The 26,849-nt window shown below is 42.4% G+C and overlaps 1 protein-coding gene and 1 long non-coding RNA gene across 3 annotated transcripts in view; one reads left to right on the top strand and one right to left on the bottom strand.

Moving 5' to 3' along the window:
* LOC137383907 (ras association domain-containing protein 5-like) overlaps positions 1-26,849 on the top strand; it is a 155,570-nt gene that overhangs the window by 72,731 nt on the left and 55,990 nt on the right. The window contains exon 1 of one of the 2 annotated variants that reach the window (XM_068057290.1): positions 11,520-12,073. The exons of the other annotated variant lie outside the window; for it this stretch is intronic. Coding sequence (XP_067913391.1) covers positions 11,972-12,073 — 102 coding nt within the window. The 5' untranslated portion in view covers positions 11,520-11,971. Of the gene's footprint in view, positions 1-11,519; positions 12,074-26,849 lie in introns of those variants that run through there. 2 annotated transcript variants of the gene reach the window in all.
* On the bottom strand, positions 13,931-15,801 carry LOC137383908 (uncharacterized). Its single transcript, XR_010977485.1, has 3 exons — positions 15,745-15,801; positions 15,335-15,359; positions 13,931-14,182 (listed from the first exon to the last, which is right to left on the bottom strand). It is a non-coding gene; the product is annotated as an uncharacterized lncRNA (long non-coding RNA).

The raw sequence follows: 26,849 nt of genomic DNA, 5'->3' as shown, positions 1-26,849 counted from the left end.
GAACGTTACAAGTATCCATCCTTCTAGGCACTCGGGCGTTGGAAAGCGCTGGCACCTGTGAGTTCCGCAGAATGAATGCATCGTGACTGCTTCCTGGATAACGAGAACACACCTGCAATATACTCTTACAGTGGTCACAGACAAGTTGCACATTCATTGAGTGAAACCCCTTTCGATTAATGAATGCCCCTGGCAGACCTGCAGGTGCTCCGATGGCCATGTGTACAGTCAATCACACCTTGGACCACGTGGAACCCAGTGATGGCGCTGAAGCCTCTGGGTCTCTCGGCCTGACTGGTGGAGCCTGTCTGGAAATTGATTAACTTGTTGGCACGCCTGAATATGGCATCAGTTACCACCTTTATACAGTGCTGCATTGATAATTGTGAGATTCTGCACATGTCTCCTGTGGAAGCCTGGTGAGCCTGATACATAGAGGCTCAGAACAACTGTCACTTTTAGTGCCACTGGCATTGGATGGTCACCCAGAGTCACCATTGAGCAGACTATAGGTCTTCTAAAGATGAGATTTAGGTGCCTGGATCACTCAGGTGGTACCCTTCATTCGCCAGCAAGGGTATCTCTCATTGTTGTTGTCTGCTGCGCCTTACCTAACCTGGCGCTGCAGAGGGGGGAGGCCTTGGATGCTGAGGACATTGTTCAGCACGAGGCATCCTCAGACGAGAAGGGGTTGAGGAGGTGGGTGGGGCACAGCCACCTGAACGACTGGGGGAAGCAGTTGGAGGTTTGCAGGAGATGGGATGCTTGGGAGGCACTAATACTTGGGCGTTTCTCCCAACCAAAGTTCATGACCCATGTAGTATGCCAGTGACTGATATGTCGATCTGAATTCAGCCATTCACATCTACTGGAAGCGCAAAGGCACTCACCTGCAGGTGCTAATCTCCGCTGCAATGGTCTACCTTTCCATCTAACACACCATGGCCCAATTGTGCACCTCCCCCAAGTCTCCATCTCCTGCAGAAGAAAAAGATCGCCTCCTGCATCATCAGTGCCTTGAGACATAAATAAGCCAAATGAGAAATTTAATAAATTTTGTGGAGAGTAGAACATAAATTAACATCATTCCAAATCGCATCAGTAAACCCTAAGTGCTGTTAATGTGATTTCTTAAAACGTTTGTGGGTGCTCACGCGTGTCCAAGACCCCTCGCCTCCAGCCACGACAGAGGCAGGTGGCTGATCAGGATGCCTCTTGGCTTGGGATGACCTTGGTGGGCGTCCTCTGGCTGCTTGAGGCCATGAGCGCCCCAGCATGTTGAGGTGACCCTGAGCAATCTCAGGACCACCTTCTGTCATCCTGGGATTCTGAGGTGCTAATGTCACTAGCAGAGGGGACACGGAACTGCTGTATGCATCAAGAGCGCCTTGAGACGAGCCCCCTGATGCATACTACTGTTTTTCTTGTGCCCTCACGAGGCTGAATTGGGCCTCCCTGCTGACCTCAGAGGGATGAGCACCTGGAGGATACCCCAGGAGCCTTGTTCCTACCTCGCAGAGCCACTGCTGCATTGAGCTCACAGACACTGCGAGGGTTTGCACTCTCTGCGCATCTCGGGCAGGCTTTAGTTGGCCTGCTGGAGCGGGCCCTCCACTGCAGTCACCAATCTGTCAATGGAGGAAGCCAGTCACGCAAATGACAGGGACTGTGCTGAACTCATGGCCTGGAAGGATACCTCAAAAGTCTGTGCCAGAGCATGCATCGTCTCTGGTAACTCTGCCAGATCTCCATGCATCTCACGCTGCACTTGCAGCATCTCCCGCCGAATGGTTGACCTCCAGAGGCTCATCATCAGCTGGGGCCCAGCACTGGCTAGCCTCCCACAGTCTTCCGAGTGTCAGAGGCATCGGCCGATACTGCCGCTGGCAGCTGGTGCAGCACTTGTGCGGTGCTAGCAGAAGGTTGTGACCACGAATCCGAAGACACAACCAGCCCAACCGAGGGGACTGTATCTGAGCTGGTGCTTGGTGCTGGGAAAATATGTGTTTCTGCACCCTCTGAGGTCCCCTCCTCCTCCTGAGAGGTGGTCGGATGTCCACCTGAGACGTTGCCTGGCCGCTGCTGCTCTTCCCCTGCAGGAAAAAACAGAATGATCAGGTGTGAGCGACACTCTGGACTGAAGGGCATGTCAAAGACTGCAGTGTGGCCAAATATCTGAGTTTGAACTCGCAAACAACCTTCGTTGCTTGAGCCAGCAACCACCACCCCCCCCAACTCCCCGCACCCCATGCTCACACGCTGGGGAACTCACCCTCCTGGCCAGGTGCTCTGTCCTCACCATCGGCAACTGAACAGCCTCCGTCCTGCCCAGCAAGCAACAATGCCTCCTCCTCCACACATGTGCGAAATGCTTGATTAGGCATGCTGCCACTGGTCCATGCTCTCTCACAAGCATTCTGGGCCCTCTTCTCCTGTGGAGACACGTGACAATCATTTAGGTTTCTTGATTTGAAGGAGCACCCGCTCATTTCTTGTGCTGCATGCTGCCTCTGGGACCATTGCCATCCAAATGTACAGTTGGCATGCTTCTGGTCCATTGTGCGGCTCAGATGTGCCTGGCATATGCCCCATGACAGGGCTGCAGCCATTCACTCCAGATGGATGGCTTCCACTTTGCAGCATCAACACCTGCTTACCCACCCATATGAGAACAAAGCAATGAGGACTGAGACATGCCCCTTACCCTGGCAGAGCGGAGAAGGTCATTGACCCGCTCGCGGCATTGGATTCATGTCCACCTGACTATACCCTGGCTGCTGACCTCCACAAACTCAATCCAGGCCTTTTTGGTGATCTGGGGAGGCCTCCTCCTTATGTCTGTTGGGAAGAGGATCTCCTATCTTGCCTCAGCCGCCTGGTGGAGGACATGCAGGGAGTCATCTGTGAACCTTGGGGCCATGCGGTTGGTTCTCTCTGCTATTGCCACAAGTGGGTTCTGATCCTCCAAGGTCACAGGTAGCTTTATGGATAATGATGGTGGGTCGCCCCTTTAAGTGAAAGGACAGCTCCTGTTCCCTGCAGCCTGGTATCGACTAAGTGAAAGGACAGCAGCCTTCTCAGCCACTAAAGGTGCTGACAGCCCTTTTAAATAGCTTTCAGCACCTTCTTCCGGCTCTTGTCCTGCCCCCGCTAATACTGACCTTCCCATCCATGTGCCCATTTTCTGTTCAAAACTCTGCTGGCAAGACGCTAATTGATGACTTAGCGCTTGATCGGGCGGATGTTGATGTGCGGAGCGGCAGGGACACGAACAATTATGGGCGTAATATCTTTTATGTACTGCCTTTCTGCTGCCCTCTCTGTTGGGAGGCATAAATAAGGTTTCCAACTTGGGTGCTCCCAGCAAAGACGTTGGGCTGGATTTTATTAGTATGCTGCGCTCTGCGGCAGCACGCTTTGAACTCGGCCTTCCGACATGGAAGTGCCACCGCACAGCCCCCGCGATATTACGTGCGGGTGCTGCTTTAAATAGAGGGGGATGCCTCCTATGACGTAGAGGGGGCTGCTGCTGTGTTCCCGGCAATGGCGTCCGGTGCCACCGCGCAGGCGCCGGTGACATTTTTAAAGGGCTTTAAGCCCTTAGCAGAGATTTTAATTTTTAAAGTTACAGTAGTCCTGACTTTTTTTAAATAAGCAATTAGTATATGGAGGGCCTTCCCCAACACTCCCCAATGGTCTTTTAATTGGGCCTTTTTGACAAAACATACTTTATTCCCTACTCAAATTTCCCCCCCAACCTTCTAACATTTGCCCTTCAACCCCTTCCCACCATCCCCACAGCCAATTAAAATTGTTTTCCGTGCTCCCCCACTGTACAGCGTTCCGAAGGTACATGAACTACGTTCAGCAGCGGTAAAATCGGCATGGCACAGCTGCTGCCTGCAGATAGGTCAATTTATATCGCATTATTCTTTATTTAAATATTTAGATGAATGCTCCGCTGCTAAGCAGTGGGGGGGCCGCACCTAGGTCGCCCGCCAGCGGTAATATGCAGCGGGCCCGTCTTGATGTTGGGGGTCAAGGCGGGCCTTTCCCCACTGAATTTTACAGGCCCCCCCCCGCCGCGATCCACCGCATTGAGCGGCTGGTAAAATTCAGTCCCTCATGTTAGTTTTACTCTGAATACACAACAGTAGTATAGTAATGATTTAGACTCAAATGTGGGGTACATGATAAAGAAGTTTGCAAATTATACTAAAATTGGCTGTGTGGTTGATATTGAGGGGGAAAGCTCGACTAGGAACATTATAGATCATGATTGTCTAACATACGGCCCACGGGCCAGAATCTGGCCTGCCAAAGGTTTGAATCTGGCTTGCCAATCCTGTGTGACTGACAGCAGGCTTCCCGTGGCTTGGCTGCTCCAGCAGAGTGATGGTCCCAACACTCACCCAGCCTGTAGCACTGGATATCGCACACTTGTCCTACCTGCCTCATGAGGCAGGTAAGCAATTTAACCTGAGCGTGTGGGGACAGCTGCTGCATATCCAGTCGCTCTTATAGCGGAAATAAGTATGTGTCTCAGTGGGGATTAGCATCTTATTTTTGTTCCCCTGTTTGCTCTTTAGTGAAGGGCTATGACTCGCCAGTGTTATTGGGCTTGTACTGAGAACTGGCACTGTAGGAATAAGGAGCTCACTGGAAAGGCATCCGACCGAGGGCCTGCTTGGTCAGGAGACTCAACTGAAACTCAAGCAGTGGCATTGTTCATCAGTTCTCACTTCTAATCGGAAATGTCACGGCACTGCCTGGAGCCTCTCCATTGTCCCTAACTGGCTTGTTATTGCCACTAAGAAGCCACTACCGTGCAAACACTTCCCTTGTGAAATATTTACAGTACTGATGGATGTTCCACTGCATTGCTGTACAGGTGTCACTGTATAACACTGAGATAGAGTCCTGGCGGAGACAGGTGTGTCACTGTATAACACAGGTACAGTACTGGTGGGGATAGAGGAGAGGCGGGGAGACGCGGGAGGGTGAAGAGACAGAGGAGGTGAGTGAGGTGGAGATGCAGAGATTGAGAGAGAGGTGGGGAGACACACAGGGTAGGGGAGACAGAAAGATCAGTCCTGACAATGGACATCTATTCAGAATATTCTGCATCACTACATCAAGTGTGTGGGCAGACATTGTGCAAGCAAAAACAATGCAGGTATCTCACTAAATTGATGTTCAACATAGTGAAGAGAAAGTTAAGTTAATAAATTAGTCTTCTCATTTAAAACTTGTTCACAAAAATGCACTATTTTTGTTGTTTTGAGTAATAGTAAGATAAATTTCTAATGCCTTTATCTTTCTGAAATTTGTTCACCAGCCCCCTATGTAGGACAAAAATTGTAATGTGGCCCCTCATGCGATAAAGTTTGGACACCCCTGATATAGATGGTCTGGACAGTTGGGCAGAAAAGTGGAAAATAGAATTCAATCCAGTGAAATATGAGGTAATGCATTTTAAGAAGTGCAACAAGGTAAGGGAGTACACAATAAATGGGAGGATACTGAGTAGTGTGGAAGAACAGAGGGACCTTGGAATGTGTGTCCACAGATCCTTAAAGGTAGCAGGACAGGTTGATAAGGTGATCAAGAAGGCATATGATATGTTTTCCTTTATTAGTCAAGACATAGAATATAAGAGCAGGGGGGTTATGCTGGAACTGCATACAACACGAGTTATACCACAGCTTGAGTACTGTGTACAGTTCTGGTCTCCACATTACAGGAAAGATGTGATTACACTGGAGAGGGTGCAGACGAGATTTATGAGGATGCTGCCAGGACTGGAAAATTTTAGCTGTGAGGAAAGATTGGATAGGCTGGGGTTGTTTTCCTTGGAACACAGGAGGTTAAGGGATGACTTAATTGAGGTGTATAAAATGATAACGGGCCTAGATAGAGTAAATAGAGATGACCCATATTTACCTTGGCAGAAGGGTCAAAAAACAGGGGTCACAGATTTAAAGTAATTGGTAGAAGGATTAGAAGGGAGATGAGCAAACATTTTATCACCCAGAGGGTGAGAGGGATCTGGAACTCACTGCCTGAAAGGGTAGTAGAGGCAGAAACTCTCACCACATTTTCAAAGTACTTGGATGTCTATTTGAAGAGCCATGACCTGCAGGGTTACGGACTTATTGTATGAAGGTAGGATTAGGCTGGGTAGTTGTTCGTCGACCGGCACAAACACGATGGGCTAACTGTCTTCCTTCTGTATTGTAAATTTTCTATAAAGCCTTTCATCAGAGCGATTTTTGTTTTTGATACAGTATAATTAGTTCCACTAAAATGGATACCTGATATGTGACTATTTCTGTTCAAGTAATTGGAACTTTTAAACCTAAACTGTTTTTAAATTACACCCGGTATAGTTTTCCTTAATCTTAGCTGGAAATCCAAGTCAAAGCTATATTTCCCGACAATAAATTTTGTTAAAATCAATAGCATTCACCAAATTTTTCTTTTATTCATTTCATGGGATGTGGGCGTCGCTGGCCAGACCAACATTTATTGCCCATCCCTAATTGCCCATGAGAAGGTGGTGGTGAGCTGCCTTCTTAAACTGCTGCAGTCCATGTGGGGTAAGTACACCCACAGTGCTATTAGGAAGGGAGTTCCAGGATTTTGTCCCAGCAACAGTGAAGGAGTGGCGATATAGTTCCAAGTCAGGATGGTGTGTGGCTTGGAGAGGAACTTGCAGGTGATGGTGTTCCCACGCATCTGCTGCCCTTGTCCTTCTAGTTGGTAGAGGTTGTGGGTTTGGAAGGTGCTGCCTGAGTAGCTTCGGTGCATTGCTGCAGTGTATCTTGTGGATGGTACACACTGCTGCCACTGTGTATCGGTGGTGGAGGGAGTGAATGTTTGGGGACAGGGTGCCAATATAGTGGGCTGCTTTGTCCTGGATGGTTCTTGAGTGTTTCTGGTGCTGCACCCATCCAGGCAAGTGGACAGTATTCCATCACATTCCTGACTTGTGCCTTGTAGATGGTGGACAGGCTTTGGGGAGTCAGGAGATGAGTTACTCGCCGTAGGATTCCTAGCGTCTGGCCTGCTGTTGCAGCCACGATATTTATATGGCTACTCTAGTTCAGTTTCTGGTCAATGGTAATCCCCAGGATGTTGATAGTGGGAGATTCAGCGATCGTAATGCCATTGAATGTCAAGGGGAGATGGTTAGATTCTCTCTTATTGGAGATGATCATTGCCTGACACTTATGTGATGCAAATTTTACTTGCCACTTATCAGCTCAAACCTGGATATTGTCCAGGTCTTGCTGCATTTCTACACGGACTGCTTCAGTGAGGAGTCACGAATGGTGCTGAATATTGTGCAATCATCAGCGAACATCCCCATTTCTGACCTTATGATTGAAGGAAGATCATTGATGAAGGATCTGAAGATGGTTGGACCTAGGACACTACCTGGAGCTGAGATGATTGACCTCCAACAACCACAGCCATCTTCCTTTGCACTATGTAGGATTCCAACCAACGGAGCGTTTTCCCCTGATTCCCATTGCATCCAGTTTTGCTAGGGCTCCTTGATACCATACGAGGTCAAATGCTGCCTTGATGTCAAGGGCAACCACTCTCACCTCACCTCTTGAGTTCAGCTTTTTTGTCCATGTTTGAACCAAGGCTGTAATGAGGTCAGGAGTTGAATGGCCCTGGCGGAACCCAAACTCAGGGTCACTGAGCAAGTTATTGCTAAGCAAGTGCCGCTTGATAGCACTGTCACTCACACCTTCCATCACTTTATTGATGATCGAGAGTAGACTGGTGGGGCGGTAATTGGCCTGGTTGGATTTGTCCTGCTTTGTGTACAGGACATACCTGGGCAATTGTCCACATTGCCAGGTAGATGCCAGTGCTGTAGCTCTACTGGAACAGCTTGGCTAGGGGTGCGGCGAGTTCTGGAACACAGGTCTTCAATACTATTGCCAGAATGTTGTCAGGGCCCGTAGCCTTTGCAGTATCCTGTGCCTTCAGTCGTTTCTTGATATCACGCAGAGTGAATCGAATTGGCTGAAGACCGGCATCTGTGATGCTGGGGACTTCAGGAGGAGGCCGAGATGGATCATCAACTCGGCACTTATGGCTGAAGATTGTTGAAAATGCTTCAGCTTTATCTTTCGCACTGATGTGCTGGGCTGCCCCATCACTGAGGATGGGGATATTTGTGGAGCCACCTCCTCCTGTTAGTTGTTTAATTGTCCACCACCATTCATGTTTGGATGTGGCAGGACTGCAGAGCTTAGATCTGATCCGTTGGTTGTGGGATCGCTTAGCTGTGTCTATTGCATGCTGCTTACACTGCTTGGCACGCAAGTAGTCCTGGATTGTAGCTTCATCAGGTTGACACCTCATTTTGAGGTATGCCTGGTGCTGCTCCTGGCATGCCCTCTTGCAATCTTCATTCAAAATAAATTGCTTCTGGATATGAAATGCATTTTCATTTGAGATAAAAGAATAAAACAGTTGCTGAATTGAATATATGCAATCACTTTTTATTATGATGCAACTTTCAGCCCTAATTTGATTCAAGATGCCCAAAGACGTCCTGTAGGTTAGCTATGCATTATACTGAATCAGTCGAGAAGTCAGTGGTGTTATCTTACCATAGGTAAGTGCAGCCACTAATTCTAAAGTGAGTTGTCTTGAAATAATGAAGATTTAGAAGAATTCCAGATTTTAATTAAATACAATAAAGTATGCCTGGTTTTAGTCTTTACAAAAATGTTAAATTGAATATATTCCACTGTCCCATTGTTCCCAGGGTGCATCTCACTGATACATCTATATGGTCTATAGCTCCCAGGATGTTTTATTCTATTTTTTCCCTGCCTGTGCATTTCCAACCCTCTGCTCTTCAAGACATTGAATATTTCCCTGGGGGTGGCGCAGTGGTTAGCACCGCAGCCTCACAACTCCAACGACCCGGGTTCAGTTCTGGGTACTGCCTGTGCGGAGTTTGCAAGTTCTCCCTGTGACCGCATGGGTTTCCACCGGGTGCTCCAGTTTCCTCCCACAGCTAAAGACTTGCAGGTTGATAGGTAAATTGACAATTATAAATTGCCCCTAGTGTAGGTAGGTGGTAGGAGAATGGTGGGGATGTGGTAGGGATGAATGTAGGATTAGTATAAATGGGTGGTTGTTGGTTGGCACAGACTTGGTGGGCCAAAGGGCCTGTTTCAGTACTCTATGACAGATGCCAAGCTCCATTTGGTAGCTCACCTAAATGATATTCTTCTATGTGTGAGCTAATAAAAGAACAAAGAAAATTACAGCACAGGAACAGGCCCTTCGGCCCTCCAAGCCTGCGCCGATCCAGATCCTCTATCTAAACATGTCGCCTATTTTCTAAGGGTCTGTATCTCTTTGCTTCCTGCCCATTCATGTATCTGTCTAGATACATCTTAAAAGACGCTATCGTGCCCGCGTCTACCACCTCCGCTGGCAACGCGTTCCAGGCACCCACCCCCCTCTGCGTAAAGAACATTCCACGCATATCCCCCCTAAACTTTTCCCCTCTCACTTTGAACTCGTGACCCCTAGTAATTGAATCCCCCACTCTGGGAAAAAGCCTCTTGCTATCCACCCTGTCTATACCTCTCATGATTCTGTACACCTCAATCAGGTCCCCCCTCAACCTCCGTCTTTCTAATGAAAATAATCCTAATCTGCTCAACCTCTCTTCATAGCTAGCGCCCTCCATACCAGGCAACATCCTGGTGAACGTCCTCTGCACCCTCTCCAAAGCATCTACATCCTTTTGGTAATGTGGCGACCAGAACTGCACGCAGTATTCCAAATGTGGCCGAACCAAAGTCTTATACAACTTAATCATCTATAAAGTCGTAACAGCCAAGCTGGATTCCCTATCATGACATAAAATCTACACAAGTGCCCTGCCAGCAGAGGTCATTTTCTCCCTTCCATAACCCAAGATCATGAGGGCTAACTATAGCATCCATAACTGATGGAAGATAACTCAGTATAAACTTGGGGTCAATTATGGTTCACATAGCTCAGACACTAGATAGATAAACTCCTTGAGCCATTAGGTTAATTTGATTCAATATTTTTAATCCTCAGCACACTGATTATCCCTTGGTTCAGTGATATAGCTCTCACCTCTCACTTCTGAGGCAGAAGTTATGGGTTAATGTCCCAGGCTGAAGATTTGAGTATATAATCTAGACTGATACTTGTGCAATACTGTGGGAGTGCTGCACCGTGACAGGTGCCATCTTTTGAGTGAGATGTTAAAATGAGTATGTCTTAGGTGAAAGTAAAAGAGCTCTTCTGGTGTCCTGACCCCAACATTTATCCCTCAAAGCCACTAAAACAGATTATCTGGTCACTTGATCTTATTGCTGTTTGAGAGCTTGCAGTACAATAGTGCCTATTCTTCAAATGCACGTCATTGGCTGTGAAGCGCTTGAGACTTCCTGAGAACGTTAAAGGTGCTATATAAATGCAAGCGCATTCCTTTCTGTTTGGCACAAAAAATGCACTAAAATCAATGGCCATCACTTTATATTGGAATTTAATGGAAATATGACCTTCTAATTGAGGAAGAACATAAGAAATAGGAGCAGGAGTAGGCCATATAGTCCCTCGAGCCTGCTCTGCAGAAGGGTAGACTAGATTTTAACTTTCACTACTCAATTTATTCTTAGTTTATAAGCAAATAAGCTATTTAAAAAGGATGAACTATAACAGGATTTGCCAACAAAAGCATTATCAGTAACCCAAAATAAAACTCTTGAAGGTTTTACATTTTCATAATTTCTATTTGACTTTAGAGTTGGTATATACAAGGAACATGCTCTGATAGGACTGTTACATTATGGAGTTTTTGGAAAGACAAACTTCCTGGTATAATTTTATTACATTTCAAATGCTGCTCTGTTGACTGCAGACTAAATTTCATAGTTTCAAATTTTGCAATGCATATTTTTACCTTTTTTTTTAAATGCATCAAACAATCCAGTTAGTGATGCAACGTGCATCATTGTGTCATGTTTAGAAATTTTGCAAGACTTTTCACCAGATGAGCCTGCTTATTTAAAGGGTTTTGCTGTTAGGCGAATTAACTTATATTCATATATTTTGCAAATAAATGACAATCATGTCCTGACATCTTACATGTAATAACGGTTTCAGTTTTTTAAATGTTATATAGGAATTAAAAAGATAGATTGTTGGATTAATGAAACATTGCTGATGGTGTAGTCTGGAATAGAATTAAAACTAACAGGGTATGAGTGTTTAAATGCTGTGTGCATTCTTTAAGAATGTCACGGCTGCTTATAAATACAATGCCATATACATTCTTTGAGAATTTCAGGGGCACTTAAAATGGCTGTAATAAATCAACATGTATGTGTGAACTTAGTATTTTAAATCTTGCAGCAGGAAGTGGCTTTGCTTTGTTGAAACACATAGAAGTAGAGGCAGGAAGGAGCTGACCTCACTCAGCTCGTGTATGTATGCAAATAGCTGATTAGCCACAGATGGTGTGCAGCACAGCAGCCAAAAGCTCCACAGCCAGGCTGTCAACTACAGCATGTTAAACCGGCTGCCAGCAGTGAGTTTCTCTATGGCAGTGAAAAATAGATACACAGCCCATGTGTAAATACAGTAATTTGGTGACAGAGGCGAAGACGTAAAGTGCATAGAGGATTAAGTTGTTAAACATTAACAACAACTGAAATAAAAGCAAACTGCTGCTGCTGCTCCAGGAATAGTGAAGACTCTGCGTGTATGTGTTGTATGATGCCCTTTTCCTGCCTTATGCTAGGCAACTCCTGACTGCATTGGGAAATCACAGTACAGGGGTCCTGTATTTTAAGCTCTTGAGTCTGTTAAAGATCACACTAAATCCTCTAGGATATTCTGATGATTTTTGACCACCAAATTAAGTCATTGGCTGACTTGGAATACCAGTATGAGCAGTGGATATTGCAGCCTAGATGAAGACTTAGAAGACTGTTTCTTTACTGCTAAGACTTCATTCTTCAGGAAACCTCAGAACAAGCTTTTAGAAAAGGTAACTTTTTTGAATATGCAATGAGATTGAGTGCTGTATTGACTGAAGTCTGTAAGAAGTCCACTTTTTAGTTACTATACTGAGAAAATCTCTTGAGGCAATGAAACTATTTACCATGTAAAATTGCAAATATTGAAAGAAAGGTGTTTCTCAGCTGCTTGACAGTAACTGGCTTCAGAAAGGACACAGAGATTGGTCTGCTTTAATCAGTATTTTACAAAATTGCATGGTGAAAGTGCCAGATTTGAGATTCAAATTGATGCTCTCTTCATTCAGCCAGTAGCCTATTTATAATATAAGAATCTACTCCAAATATCCTTTCAAATCATTTCATATTTCAATCACAACAATGGCCAGTAGTTAAAAGTAGATTTTGGGTGACAAGCATAGGTAATGATGTAATTAACATTTTTTTTTTGAGCAGAATTAAATGTGTCAAATGAATATGCTAAGATATAGTTTGCTTTAAAGCAGATGCAGTTATTAAAAAGAAAAAAAAAACTTGCATTTATTTAGTGCCTTTCACAACTTCCGTGTACTTTAAAACCAATGACGTACTTTGTGAAGTGTAGTTACTGTTGTAATGTAGGAAACGTGGCATCCAATTTGCGCAGAGCAAGCTCCCACAAACAACAGCGTGATAATAACCAAGTAACTTTATTTGTGTGATGTTGTTGATTGAGGGATAAATATTGGCCAGGGTGCAAGGAGATAGCTGCCCTGCTCTTCAAAATAGTGCTATTGGATCTTTTGCATCCACCTGAAAAACAGTGGCCCCATTTGCTCTAGCATCTCATCCGAATGATGGTATCTCTGATAGTGCAGCATGGCCTCTGTACTTCATTGGAGTGCCAGCCTAGATTTTTGTGCTTGAAACTCTTGAATGGGACTTGAACCCACAACCTTCTGACTGAGAGGCACAAGTACTACCAACTGAGCCATGGCTAATTAAAAAATTAGATTAATTAATAATTAAGACTTACAGAAACTATTTGGAGACTTAGCAATTTGATTAAAATACTGATTACTTCCACTGCGCCCCACCCCTGAACAAATACAAAATTAATGGGTTTCACACAAATGATTTTTGGTTTTTAATAGGTCACTCTTTGCACATTTAGGAGTAAAAGACTTTCAAGTATTAGCTATCAAATCTAATTTTGCCATTTTCTTTTAGAAGAAATGAAAATTTTCAGGAAAATGTTATGTGTAGTATATTCGTATTAGTAATCCATTGACGTAGCCATCTCAAAGTTAGATTTTGAAAATCCACTGGAAGATGTTAAACTTAAGGTAATCCCCTGCAACTGAGTGAGAGTGGTTTAATTTTCCATAGCTCTTTCTTCAGCAATGTAAATTTGTTGCACATTTTCAACATAAAGTCTATGTAAAAGTAACTATGATGCCATCACTAGTTCATAAGAGATTTACTCAGTAATAATGCAAGATATGCAACACATTATGGATTTCAGCCCACCCCCCACTTTCCGATCTAGTACTACAACAGATATTTCTATTAACATCTAGAAAAACACTTGCCTTTATGGCTGATATATTATAATCTGTTGCCTTTTAAAAGTCTGACTTTTTTTACTTTGCTTTCTGTGCTTTTTCCCAACATCACAGCAATAGTCTAGGGCTGTTTCATACTTCATCTCTAATGTGTTTAACACCATTCTCATTGTGCCAAGAGCCTTATTTGTGATTGGTCATTAGCATATATGAATATCCAGAGCAGGTTAACATGTAAATGATGCTGAAGAATCAAATCAAGAAAGGAACATTTGAGACTTGGAGTATAAGAATTTGGAAAAAAAAATACATTTGTGTAAAATAAATGACATTTCAACTCCCACATGTTGAGACAAAAATAGCTCATACCCTATCCTTTAGTAGTGAGATTAGTAATTGGTATTCATACAAATAATCTGTACAAAACATGATTCAAGCATTTATTATACATTTGAAAAGTTCAGTAGTCTCATCTTTAGTGGACATTTCAATGTTGGTAAACTACTTTTGTTGATGCATCATCGTGTTGTCCTCAGTGTGGTCTTGCAAACCCATTTCCATCGCCGATTAAATGTATTCACGGCAGATATCCACTATCTGTAGAAAGAATGGGCTTATTGGACTGAGGGACCTTTTCTTATTCGTGCTTTAAGAGTTGCTGGCCACGAGCATTTGGATTTTTTTCAGATTTAGGTTTTTGACTGCTCTTCCTGGTTTTTAAAATTCAGCTGGTTCTTATCAGACTTTTTGATGATGCTTTGTCTTCTTTGTTAGAAAGTGAGCATAAAGCTGGACTTTAGATTTGTGATATTGATTTTATAGTTCGGCTTCAGGGGATGCTTGTCATAACATCTTGTCATTGTTCGTGCCTAATAGGGGCCATCTGAATTATCTGAACCATACTTTAGATTTAAAAATGATTTTAGAATTCATCAGAAGTTAATCAGTATCATTACTAGATCAAGTTAAATAGTACAAGCTGTAACAAGAATGGCCTTGCTATATTAAGGTATTTTGGAGAACACTTTACCAGCTTTGTACACTGAGGTGATTGAGGTGGGTCATCTTAAAAAAACATGGATTGAGTTTAGCAGTAAAAAAATGGCATTGTTTTTGTTGAAGCAGATATGGTTCCAACAGTATAAAGCATCCATCATGCTAAATCTGAGATGGAGTTTTTGAATTGGGCTGTTCTTGCCAGGAACTGAGCCTGCCTGAAAACTCTGACCACACCCTCCTCTATAGTATGTATCATGTTTGTGCAAAAGAATTTTGTGTTTGTTTGAAGGTTTCCTCCTCCAACAAAAGTTTAAGAATTAAGTTGGCCTTACTTAGACCCCCACACACAAATGGCCGTGCCTCTTCAGTGTACAGTGGGTTAAATAGAATGAAACAGATTAAAATAAAGTTGGTAGGGAACATGCACACATTTATCAGCCATGGACCAATGATATAATAAAAGGTCTTGCCTTTGTACAGATCTTATTTAGTGGTTGAACCAAATGAAACATATTTTGCATACAAATAATTCTTATGGTTAGTATAAGATGGTAAAATTTGACTCACAAAAGTACAACGCATTTAAGAGTTGATCGATATGAGTAATATACCTTGGATCATTTGGTGCAGAGTGGCTTTTATGTTTCAAAGCACACTCTTTAAGAGTAGCACAATATTATTTTATATCACAGCACCATTCTATTCCTACATTCCAAATGTTCTTTGAACGGTAGAATATTTTACTCTTACCTATTTGATGCAAAAAGAAAGGCACCTGTAAAGGTCAAATGATAAGGATTCATTTAGTGACCGAAACATAGACAAGGCTAATTAACATTTTTATTGCTTGTGGGATTCTCTTTACACAGTGCAAAATATTCATAATCTAGAAAATGGATGCGAGTGCAAAGAGAAAGTCTATGATATGTTTAAAATTTGGCAGTTCAAACAAAAATTAAAATTTTGAAAATGAGAAAACATGTTAAAAATTCCAATAGAATTCTTAATGGGCTGAACAACCCCCGACGCCAGGAAGGCCCCCCCGCATTTTACCGGTCACAGCGAGGCCTTGGTGCGGCCCCCCCCACCCCCCCAACGCTGATCAGCAGAGCCTTAATTTTAATATGTAAATACATTGTAATTGATGCAAATAAACTTACTTTGTCCTGACGGCCATCCCATGCCGATATTCTGTCTGGAGATCCGAGGCGTAGCACTGGTGGGCAGGGGGGAGGAGTGAAATTCTCAGGGTGGGAGGGGGAGCGGGGAGAACTATTGTAATTGGTTTGGGGATGATCGGAAGGTTCTGAAGTTGGGGGGGTGCGGGGGGGGGGAGTTCAGAAAATCAAAAGGTGCTTTTTAGGGGGGAAATGTCAATGTATTAAATGAGGACTCAGTGGGGGCAGTGGGAGAGGGGAATCTAAGTTGAAATAAAATTGTACAGCAGGTTGTAGTGAAATGGCGCCTTTAAAAATTGAAATGAGAATGAAGGGCCTGCAGCCCTTTAAAGATGGTGCCAGCACCTGTGCGATGGCGCCAGATGCCATTGCCGGGGATGGTGCGGCCGCCCCATCTAAGTCATCGGGGGCGGCTGTTCTGCCTCCTCCATTTATATGAGCCCCCGTGCAAAATATCGCGGGGGCTCAGCGGTGCACAAGTCCCACATATACCGTGCCAAAAATTCAGCCCAATGTGTCTTCAAGAAGTCAATGGGAATAGAATATTAATGACTATCTTTGCTTATAAAAGTTGTAAATGACTCTTTATTCCAGGGTATAATGAAGCAGTTCTTCCATCAGTGAAGTAATAATACAAGTATACAATTGTCAGAGGTTATTTGACGGATTTATTGCTGCATTGATGTAACTTCCCCCTGGTGTTGCCCTTTTTTCTATATTTTGTAAACCATAATACAGAGTGCTATTGTGTGATTGGAAGTGATCTTTTCAATTCATTAGTGACATGATGTAAATCCTATGATTAAGGATTATAGAAAATTAATATTAAATAAACTGGTTTCAATGTCTAAAACAAGCAAAGTAAGTATCTCAGTTACGAGTTTCACAGAATTCATTTTGTTCGAGGAAATGTAATGAATGATGCAGAGAGGATAGTTCATACCAAATATGCTGGTTACAAAATCAAAGGAAATTTTAGCACTTGATCTCTGAGGCAAATCAACTCAATTTTAATAGAGTACAAACTGTTTTGCCTTTATAAATTTGAATAAAGATTGTTTTCCTGCACATGCAGGATATAGAGTATTGGTGCTTATTCCATTAGTTTATGTGGTAGAATGCACATGTAAGTTTGCAAATGAGCTGCAAAACATAAATTCAATTATCTAACAATAATTAATAGAATGTATTTGTGACTGTATTATCTCAGGTGAATATTCCTCGTTTCCAGAGAATTCCAAACAATCATATTGGTGCTAGTTGATGTGTGGTACCATAACAACCCAGTCAATGACTGAAGCTCATATAACAATTATTAACAACCCATTTTATTCTAATGTTCAGTTAAGTAGGACAGGAAGTTGGTTTGCTTCAAGAAACACATTTTAGCTGTTTGACAAAAATAGAGCAGTTTGAGGTTATCAGTCCTGTCCAGTCTCCCTGATTTGCAGTGATCAGTTTTTTGTGAAAAATGTAATCTTTCAATCTCACTGTTTTAAAAGAATATCTTAATTTTAGCAGGTTGCAATATTGTTTTTCTGAGCAAAAAACAATTTGCTACTTATTTCTACTAAGTTTAGCACTTATGATGACATACATTATTGGCATCTATTGTTTTATTTGTAGACAGTTGAATGAGTTAACTGTATCTTTTTCAAATAGTTGATCTTTATGCTTATTTATATTGGATTCTTTAGTGCAAAGTGCAATATAGGCCAAAATTTTATGCTCCCCCACAGGAGCGGGCTGGTGGAGGGGGGTGGCGTCGTAAAATTGAGTGGGAGGCGGGTGCTGCCGTTCCTGATGCCTTCCTGTCCCCGCTGCAATTTTCCGAGGGGTGATAGTGGTGAGAAATGGCCCACCCGCCCCAGGCCTATAATGGCCCTTAAGTGGCCAATTAACTGCCACTTAAGGGTCTCCTTCCGCTGCTGCTGGTATTTTACTAAAAAGCAAAATACTCCACATGCTAAAATTTTGAAACAAAAACGGAAAATGCCTGAAACACATTGCAGCCCTTGCGGGCTGCGATGGGCCCTCCTGATCGGGCACCCTGTGCCCCACGGAGGGGCATCCCCAAAGCCTCAACCACCCCACTGAAATAGAGTCGTCCCCCCGCCCCCATTGCCGTTTAACCGCCCCACCCCCACCCCCAGGCCTACCCCTTGCCTTGCTGGGGCCCAGCCGATTGTCCCCAGCGAGGCCTCAAAAACTTAACTTGTTTCCGGGGTTGTCATCCCTCTTGCTGCTCTTGGCTGGGTGCAGTCCCATCAGTGGCCACAGCTCCTGATGGTGCTGCTGGGACTGAGCACTGTTGGCGCGGTGATTGACCAGCAACTCTTTGAGGCGGGATTTCCTGCCTCAGAGAGGTGGAAGTCCTGCCCAGTGCCAATTAAGGGCCTGGGGAACGTAAAATCCCGGCGTGGCTCCCCAGGCCCGGTGGAGGCAGGCACGCCCCCGGCTTTTTGGCCGGTGGGTGGGGCCTCCCACACAATGTAAAATTCCGACCATAGTCTGAAATTTGTACAGGATGATACTGGAGCCTGTACAAACTGCTGAAGGTCCCAGCAGAGTTGTTTATATTTTGGTGCTTCAGAGTCATCATTGAAGCTTCCATTTCAACAATTTCCAGTTTGCTACACACTACTAGATTTCAGTAGACACCAACATGTACATTTAAGATATTATATAAAGTAAAAGTCTCCTCTTCTCCTGCTCCAGTCTTAGATTCTGCTCAATCACCACGAGGCAAGATGGAAGAAGGGTTAATTGGAGTGAAATGAAGCTTCTTCACTTGTTTAACTGAAGCTATACTTTTTATGTCCTTGGAATATGCCCAAAGAATGTTACTGTTCACATATAACTCCACAAAAGGAATTCGAATTTTACAGAGGTTAAAATGGAAACAGGGTCGATACCAATATTTTACTCCTGGGAACTGGGTTCATATAGGATGAAAATTTCCTCTGTTGACTGTTAGGGTCCTATTTGAAATGGATTTTTACAGTCTCATTCTAGTTTTCAGTGAATGGGAGCCCATACCACAATTGGCAATCTTCCCTAGAAACAGCACACAACTACAGTTCTAGGTAATTGAAAAATAGTACATTAATGCATTTCAAATTGCTCTTTTGAGGCTGTGGCTAATACAAATTGTTGGGAATTAATATTAAAAAGTTTTAGCCTGCATCTAATTGAGTTGCACCTGACTTGGGAGTTGAAGTTGACATTGATGCTAAAAATGTTCCCTTTTCCAGCACTAATGGTATATTCACATTCCATAGATTTATGTTTGTTGCAAAGGAACTAGCTTTGTGAGACCACTAAACTTGCTGTGTGAATGAAATATGAAGGTTTAAAGTATTTCCAAGGTATAGCAAGGGAATCTTTGTACTGCTTTATTCTAACATCAGGTTGCATTTACCAACAAGTAAAAAGCAAAATACTCCAGATGGTAAAAATTTGAAACAAGAACAGAAAATGCCTGAAATACATTGCAGATCAAGTCCATTTGTGGAGATAAACAACAATTGGATGCTTTCTTACTATAAGGTCTTTCACCATGATTAATTCAGAACAAAAAATTAAAGGAGTTTAAGTCTCGCGTCAAATTAACAGACAATGTAAGTGGTCAACTCATTTCCTTTGTGATGTTGACTGTGCACTGGAGTAAAAGTAAAAATGGTGTGAAAACAACAAATTCAGGCTGTAGCCTCTTTCATCTGATCTTCTTGTAACTAATCTGCAATTAGTTTACTGAGATATAGATGTAATTTTGTATAAGTGTTAGTTGTTTATATATTTTCGTTATTCATTGACCATTTTTCATCTCTAATGAAGTTTAATTATTACACCCATGATCCACATTATTGACACTTTTTTGCATATGAAGTACCACTGTTGAACCCAATCTTGAGAAACACCATGTAAACTATGAACAGTTTTATCAATCAGCCATTTGTGTGGTGCTAAAGTTTTTGTTATCAATCTCTCTTCACTTCAATCTAACATCACTTTCAAGACAAATCTACTTGGAGTGGACTTGGTGTTATAACTATCCTTAAATAGATCTATATTTTTCTTGTACAGAGAGGTGCAACTGTAAGAATATGTTTCGCAAAAGCATTCCAACTTGCTTTTATTCGAATTGTAAGAATTTTCAATGAATTTTTGATATAGGAGTTCTGTTTTTATAGATTCAATTTTATTTTTAAGTCATTTGAAAATTTGAGCATCCCTTAAGGTTCTCCCGCACCTTTGCAAACCGAAGATGGAAAGCAACAAGTTCCCAGCCTCTGCCCTTGCTGCTCACAAACCAGCATTAGGAGGTGCAGAGGAGCAGCTGATGTTGACATGTCATTAGGCCCTCATCCACCATCCCAAACCATTAATTACCTTACTGAGAATGGGAGTTACTTTATGGGAAACAGGAGTTGTTCGCTATTACTTTGATTAGACAGTGCAGTGATGCACCATTTTGTTTAGTCACAGGAATAAGTTTTCCTTAACCTGGAGAGTGGGTACCTGTTATATTGGTGTACTACATGATATTTATTGTGCTGTCACCTTATACAAGTGCCCTACACTAGCAACCCAAAATTAGCGTTAATGAAATGTTGTGAAAACTTGCATCTATTCATTAATCATTTAAAATGACATGAAAACAGGCATTAAAGTATAACTGTGCCTTTAACCTGCAGTTCTATAAAGCTACCACATTCTTGCTAAGATAAGGTACTTTAAAAAAAATACTATTCTTTCTACATAAGACTGAATAAGAAGTTAGCCACCGTACTGACATATGCATCTGCATTGAGTATTTCCTACAACAAATAATAATTATTAACATGTCCAATGTAAACAGTTTTGTTTTGTTAAAAAGTGCAGGCTGTATGCAAGTTAATAGAATAATTTTTGTTTTTAATTTGTTCCTGGAATGTAAGCAGCACTGGCATTTATTGCCCATCCCTAATTGCCCTTGAGAAACTATGAGTAAAAATTTGAAAAGCTTTTGCAGCTTAGACTTTTTTTTTATGCTAGTGAGAGCTTGCAACAGAAACTTTCTGTCCCATGTTTTGCTATAACCTGTGCAGCGCAGAGCAGTTTGATTTAGAACAAATTTTAATAATTCAGTACAATGAAGTGCAGGGAAAATATGAGCATCCTTTGAGGTTCTCCCACACCTTGTACCATTTTGAAAACAGAAGTTGGAAAGCAACAAGTTCCCAGACTCTGCCCATGCTGCTCATAAATCAGCAGAGGAGCAGTTCATGTTGACATGTCAGTAGGCCCCATCCAGCAAGTGTATATTGAGCCACTTTTATAGCAGATTGTAGTGTGTTATTTATTTTGCTAATTCAGTATTTCTATATACCACAAGATTTAGAAGTATTTATAAGCTTGCTCTCCGTGTCAATGAGATTTCAGAGGCTAGACATGAGAGAGCTGTTCTCTGGAATTTGAGAGCCTTTTAAATTTGGGGAACAGTTGCTGACTGTCCTAAACAGCCCTGGAGTTTCCAGAAATATAGATATGCTATCTGTAGTGCCATCATCAACAGCAGTACCATACAGTAAGTCAGTTTAGAAATAAAAGTGATCTTTCTATTAATCTTTAAAACTAATTTTTGGAGAAGAAAGCCATTGATAACAATGGAGAAAAACTATTTTAGAAATGTTTCTATACTATTGAGTAGTCTACTCCTTCCATTTTGTTAACTCATGGTGAACAGGAAATGACTAAAATGAGTATGGCCAGCACTTCCACTGTACATGTTTGCTAATTTGGCTTCCTCTTGAAACTGCTTTTGCAACATACACCGGTATGTTTTTAAGACATTAGAATCATAGAATCTTATAGCACCGAGGAGGAATTCAGCCTATCATACCCGTGCTGGCTCTTTGAAAGAGCTACCCAATTACTGCCCTGCTCTTTCCCCATAGCCCTGTGTTATTCATAACCATGTACCTATTAACTATATAACTTTTGTGAACTCTTAACTAAAAATGTGGTCATGAAAGAATTCACTGATTGCCAGTAATGCAATAATTATCGAGATGCAGTTATATTGCCATCTTTGCATCGCTGTAAAAGTTGTTGTATACCTTTAGGGCCATGTCACAATCGGACTGTTAGAGGAGTGCACTTCAGCTTCGCACTGCATGGAATATAGCTGCAATGCAGTGTCAAGCTTATTACAGTTTATTTTGAAGTTCAGTAAAACAGGATTAAAATAAGTCTCCCAATCTAAATTTTACCAGCTACCAAGAGGATTGCATGACATTGATTGTATGGGTGTTAAGATAATTGGCTGAAGTTCCATATAGAAGCAACAACAGTATTATGCTAAATTTGTTATTAATTATAAAATATTTTATTGCTGGAAATTTAAATCCATCAATTGCTTTGACAACACTGGGTATGGGCCTGTACACAACAGATGTTTGGGTCCTTCAAACTGTGCTGAAATTGTTGTGATGAGACATTAAAATGTATCTTTGCTCAGTTTATTAGTTTGAGAACTATATATAATGGAATCAACAACAACTAATCATATTGTACCATTTTAATGTAGAAAAATATCCCAAGGCACTATACTGAAGAATAAGATAGGAAGAGACAAGGCCATTGAAGGATTTAAACACCAAATATCAGAAATTAAAATTTAAGGCATTGAGGGGCTGGGAGTCAATGTGGGCCAATGAGAATAAGTATGATGGGTGAGCTTGACTTGATGTAGGATACGATAAGAAACACAACCTGACTGAGTTGGATTTATTTAGGAAGGGCACTGATGTATCTTCTACGTGACCTTCTGAGTATTTCCAGCACTTACTGTTTTTATTTCAGATTTCCAGCATCTGCAGTATTTTGCTTTGGTTTCAATAATGTATCCGTCTGAAAGATGCAGAACATCTGCTTAGCTGTGTTTAGTCAGAAGTGTGTATAGTTTTTAATTTTTTCGGGTATTTACAGATTTAATTACAGTATTTGGAAGAATCTTGTATTAATAAAATGGCTGACAACCTTAGAGTGGACAGCTTTTGATAGCCATTTTTATTACTGACACAAGCTTTAGCTGTGCTGTAGCTCCAATCTCATCAATTGTAATTTTACCCCTTGAAATCATCAGTTAAAGACACCCTAAAATTATAAAAAGTGCTTTATTTTTAACCATTTTTAATACGTGTGAAAAGAATGGAAAGAGGAAGAACAGCCATGAATTTCCGTTTTCTGAGAGATGCAACCACAAGAAAAATGACTTGCAGCTGGTCAGATCGTATCATTATACTTACTTAAGAATTTATAGTAACCTTTTTCAGGTTAGACCGAAAAATAACAATTTTAAATGTGCATTTTCATTTATATTCATGCTTTAATGTCATGGGTTAATTAATGAAAACGTTCTCATTTGCAAGCAGCACAAATTATTACATTGTTAGATTACTACATTAAACTATATTCAAATTAATTATGTGCTGCAACGCAATGGCAAAATATGGATATCTGGTGCTAAAGTTTGCTAATTGTCTTTTATATACCTACAGTGGCTTGGAAAATTCAGTTACATTTTTGGTTAGACTGAGGTTGAAAGCTCTTCTCTGTCTCTGTCTGTCTCTCTCTCTCTCTCTGTGTCTCTCTCTCACAGTTGCAGCGGTGCTCTAAGTGTTAATCCATTTCTAACTGGAAGCTGACTGCACAAAACTACCCAGGACTGGACATTAAAGTGGCGGTATCACTTAGGAAGCCCACAAAGATACTTAGGCAAATAGGAATGTAAAACTGGTACAGCAAAGAATTATGCTGAGCATCACATCTGACTTGGGAGTGTTTCAAGTCGCACAGAATTAAACCAGGTTAATAAGTTAAAAAAATTGCAATTATCTGCTACATCTTTACATTCATATATTGCCTTGTCGGTTTATATCTTTGTTGCCACTTTTCTGTTTTGCATGTGGGCTTTGTGCATTCTATTTTTCTGCCTGGGGTCTTCTGGTACCACAGTTGAGGCAACAAGGACTGACCCACAAAGTAAATGCCTTTACAGAAATGTTTGTGGGCCAGAATGAGTAGGAGTGTTTCCTTCAGCCCCAACAAGCAACCCTGTAAATATCCCCTGCGATCTCACCCGCCCATTCCTCCCCACCCTGACTACAATATTGCCCCATATCTCTGACTACGCTCTACCCCACCTCCACCACCACCACCTACCTGCTCCTCCACTGCATCCTTCTGTTCCACCTGACTGGCAGACAGCCTGCTAATTGGCTGCTGGACAGGAAATCTGGAAGAAAAAATGTAGAAACAAATGTGCCCTAAAGTTTAAAAACTAGATGATGTTCAGGAAGCCCATAGATCCATTCATAATTCCTTCCCCCCAACCCCGCCCTGAAAGCGCACCACAGTAAAGATCGGGATCAACATTTTCAACTGACCAATAATCCAGGCCAATGATTTACAGCGCTTGAATAAGTCAAATTTTGTTTTCATTACATGGATTCAATTTTTTTTTAGGGATCGCATTCCAAGATTGTCTTTAACATTATGGTGATTGGTTTACAACAACAACTTGCATTTATGTACCACCTTGAATGTAGCAAAACTTCCTAAAGAACTTAGCAAGAGCAATAGCAATAAAAACATTTTTGTCACTGAGCCACAGAAGGAGGTATCAAGACAAATAATGAAAAGCTTGGTCAAAGTGGTAGATTTTAAGGAGTATCTTAAAGGAAAAGGGAGAGATAGCAGCAGAGAGGTTTAGGGAGGAAATTCCAATGCTTTGGGTCAATGCAGTTGAAAGTACGGCTGTCAGTAGTGGAACAATTAAAATCAGGTACGCAAGAGGCCAGAATTGGAGGTACACAGAGATCTCAAAGGCTTGCAGGTCGGGAGAAGGTGCAGAGATAAGGAGGGGCGAGGCCATGGAAGGATTTGAAAACAAGGATGAGAATTTTGAAACTGAGGCATTGTTAGACCAGGAGGCAGTGGAGGTCAGCAAGCTCGGCTGATAGATGAATGAGACTTGAATGAGAGTGTGAGTTAAGGTACGAGCAGTAGAGTTTAGGATGAGCACAGGTTAATGAAGAGTGGAAAATGTGAGGCTGGCCAGGAAAACAATGGGATAGTGAAGTCTGGAGCTAACAAAGGCATGAATGATGGTTTCAACAGCAGATGAGCTGAGGCAGGGTCAGAGCCGAATGATGTTATAGAGGTTGCAGGAGGTGGTCTTTGTGCTGGAGCAGACATGTGGTCAGAAGTTCGTCTCTTGGTCAAACACAACACCAAGGTTGCACACGGTCTGGCCAAGCTTCAGACAGTTGCTACGGATGGAAACAGTGGCCAGGGAATGGAGTTTGTGGTGGGGACAAAAAACAATGGTTTCCCTCTTCCCAATATTCAGTTGGAGGAAATTTCTGCTCATCTAAAGTTGGCTGTCGGACAAACAGTGTGACAAATCAGAGACAGTGGTGGGCTCCAGAGAGGTGTGGTGAGATAGAGCTGAGCATTGTCATTGTCCATGTGAAACCTGTTGTGTTTTCAAATGATATTGTCGAGGGGTAGCATGTAGATGAGAAATAGAAGGGGATCAAGGATGGATCCTTGGGTGACTCCAGAGGTAACAGTATGGGAGTGGGGAGAGAAGCTATTACAGGTGATTCTTTGTCTATGATTCAATAGATAAGAAGGGAACCAAGCAAGGACAGTTCCACCCAACTGGATGACAGAGGAGAGGTGTTGGAGAAGGATTGTGTTGTCAACTCTGTCGAAAGCTGCAGGTAGGTCAAGAAGGATGAGGGATAGTTTACCATGGTCACAATTACAAAGAATGCCATTTGTGACTTTAGGACTTAGTAATTAGAGGAATTCAAACATGGAATTGCAGGAAAGATGGGCATTGATTTGGGAGGCGACAACACTTTCAAGGACCTTGGAGGGGAAAGGGAGGTTGGAGTTGGGGTGTTAGTTTGCAAGGACAGATCGGTCAAGCATGTGTTTTTGGAGGAAAGGGGTGATGATGGCAGATTTGAAGTAGGGGAAGCGATAGTACCTGAAGAGAGGGAACCGTTAACAGTATCAGCTTACATGGGGCCCAGGAAGGGAAGTTGGTATTCAACAGTTTTGTTAGAATAGGATCGAGGGAGCAAGAGGTGGGTCTCATGGACAAGATGAGCTTGGAGAGAGCAAGGCTGGAGATGGGACAGAATCTAGAGGTAGACGAGTTTAGGCAGTGGGGAGCATGAGGAAAGGTTTGGCCTGGTGGGCTCAGGAAAGGGAGGATTGCGGCAGTGACAGCTTAACAGATAGTCTTAATCTTTGTTACAAAAAAAATCCATGAGCTTCTCATACTTGTTGGAGGTGAGGGTGGAGGGGGTGGTTCAAGAAGGTGGTCTGTGGTAGAGAGGAGAAGCCAGAAGTAATCCTTGCATTGGTGGATGACCTTTCAGTAGTGAGCAGTTTTAGTGATGGATAGCAGGATTCGTTAATGTTTTGTGGTCGAGTCAGATCTGGCGATGGATGGTCAATCCAGTTAAACCAAAGACATTCAAATCTGTGTCCCTTGAACTTAAGGAAGCAGAGTTGAGGGGTATACTGGACAAATGACTAGGGTGAGAGAGAGTAATGGTTTTATGGGGACAAGACCATTAAAAGGTTGTGGAGATGGTGTGATTTAGCAAAGTGTTAGGTGCAGAAAAGTCATGAATTTTGGTCTAAAGGTAAAATAGTTGGGAATTTCACAGTGGTATATGACTTGAGGGAGAGGTTTTCTTGGGGTGGACACAACGATGTGGGGTTTGAAGGGGGAAGGAGAATAAGGATAGAGAGCAATACAAGAAAATGATCAGAGATTGCCTTATCAGTGATATTTATGATGGGAGTAGTGAGGTCATGTGAGATGGTAAGATCAAGGGCGTGGCCGTGAATAAGAGGAGTGTTTATATGGAGGGAAAGATTTCGGGAGTAAATGACAGCTGTGAACTCAGGAGGGAGTGTAAGAAGAGTCAAGATGGAGGTTGAAATCACTGAAGATGAGAAATTGGTACAGAGGCTGAGAGGGAGGAAAGCAGAGAAGGTAATTGGTGGGAAACTTT

The sequence above is a fragment of the Heterodontus francisci genome, chromosome 25 (genome assembly GCF_036365525.1).
Source record: "Heterodontus francisci isolate sHetFra1 chromosome 25, sHetFra1.hap1, whole genome shotgun sequence".
In the NCBI taxonomy this organism is placed as follows: Eukaryota; Metazoa; Chordata; class Chondrichthyes; order Heterodontiformes; family Heterodontidae; genus Heterodontus; species Heterodontus francisci.
Note: the sequence above shows the minus strand (reverse complement) of the source record. Positions and strands in the feature narration are given on the sequence as shown.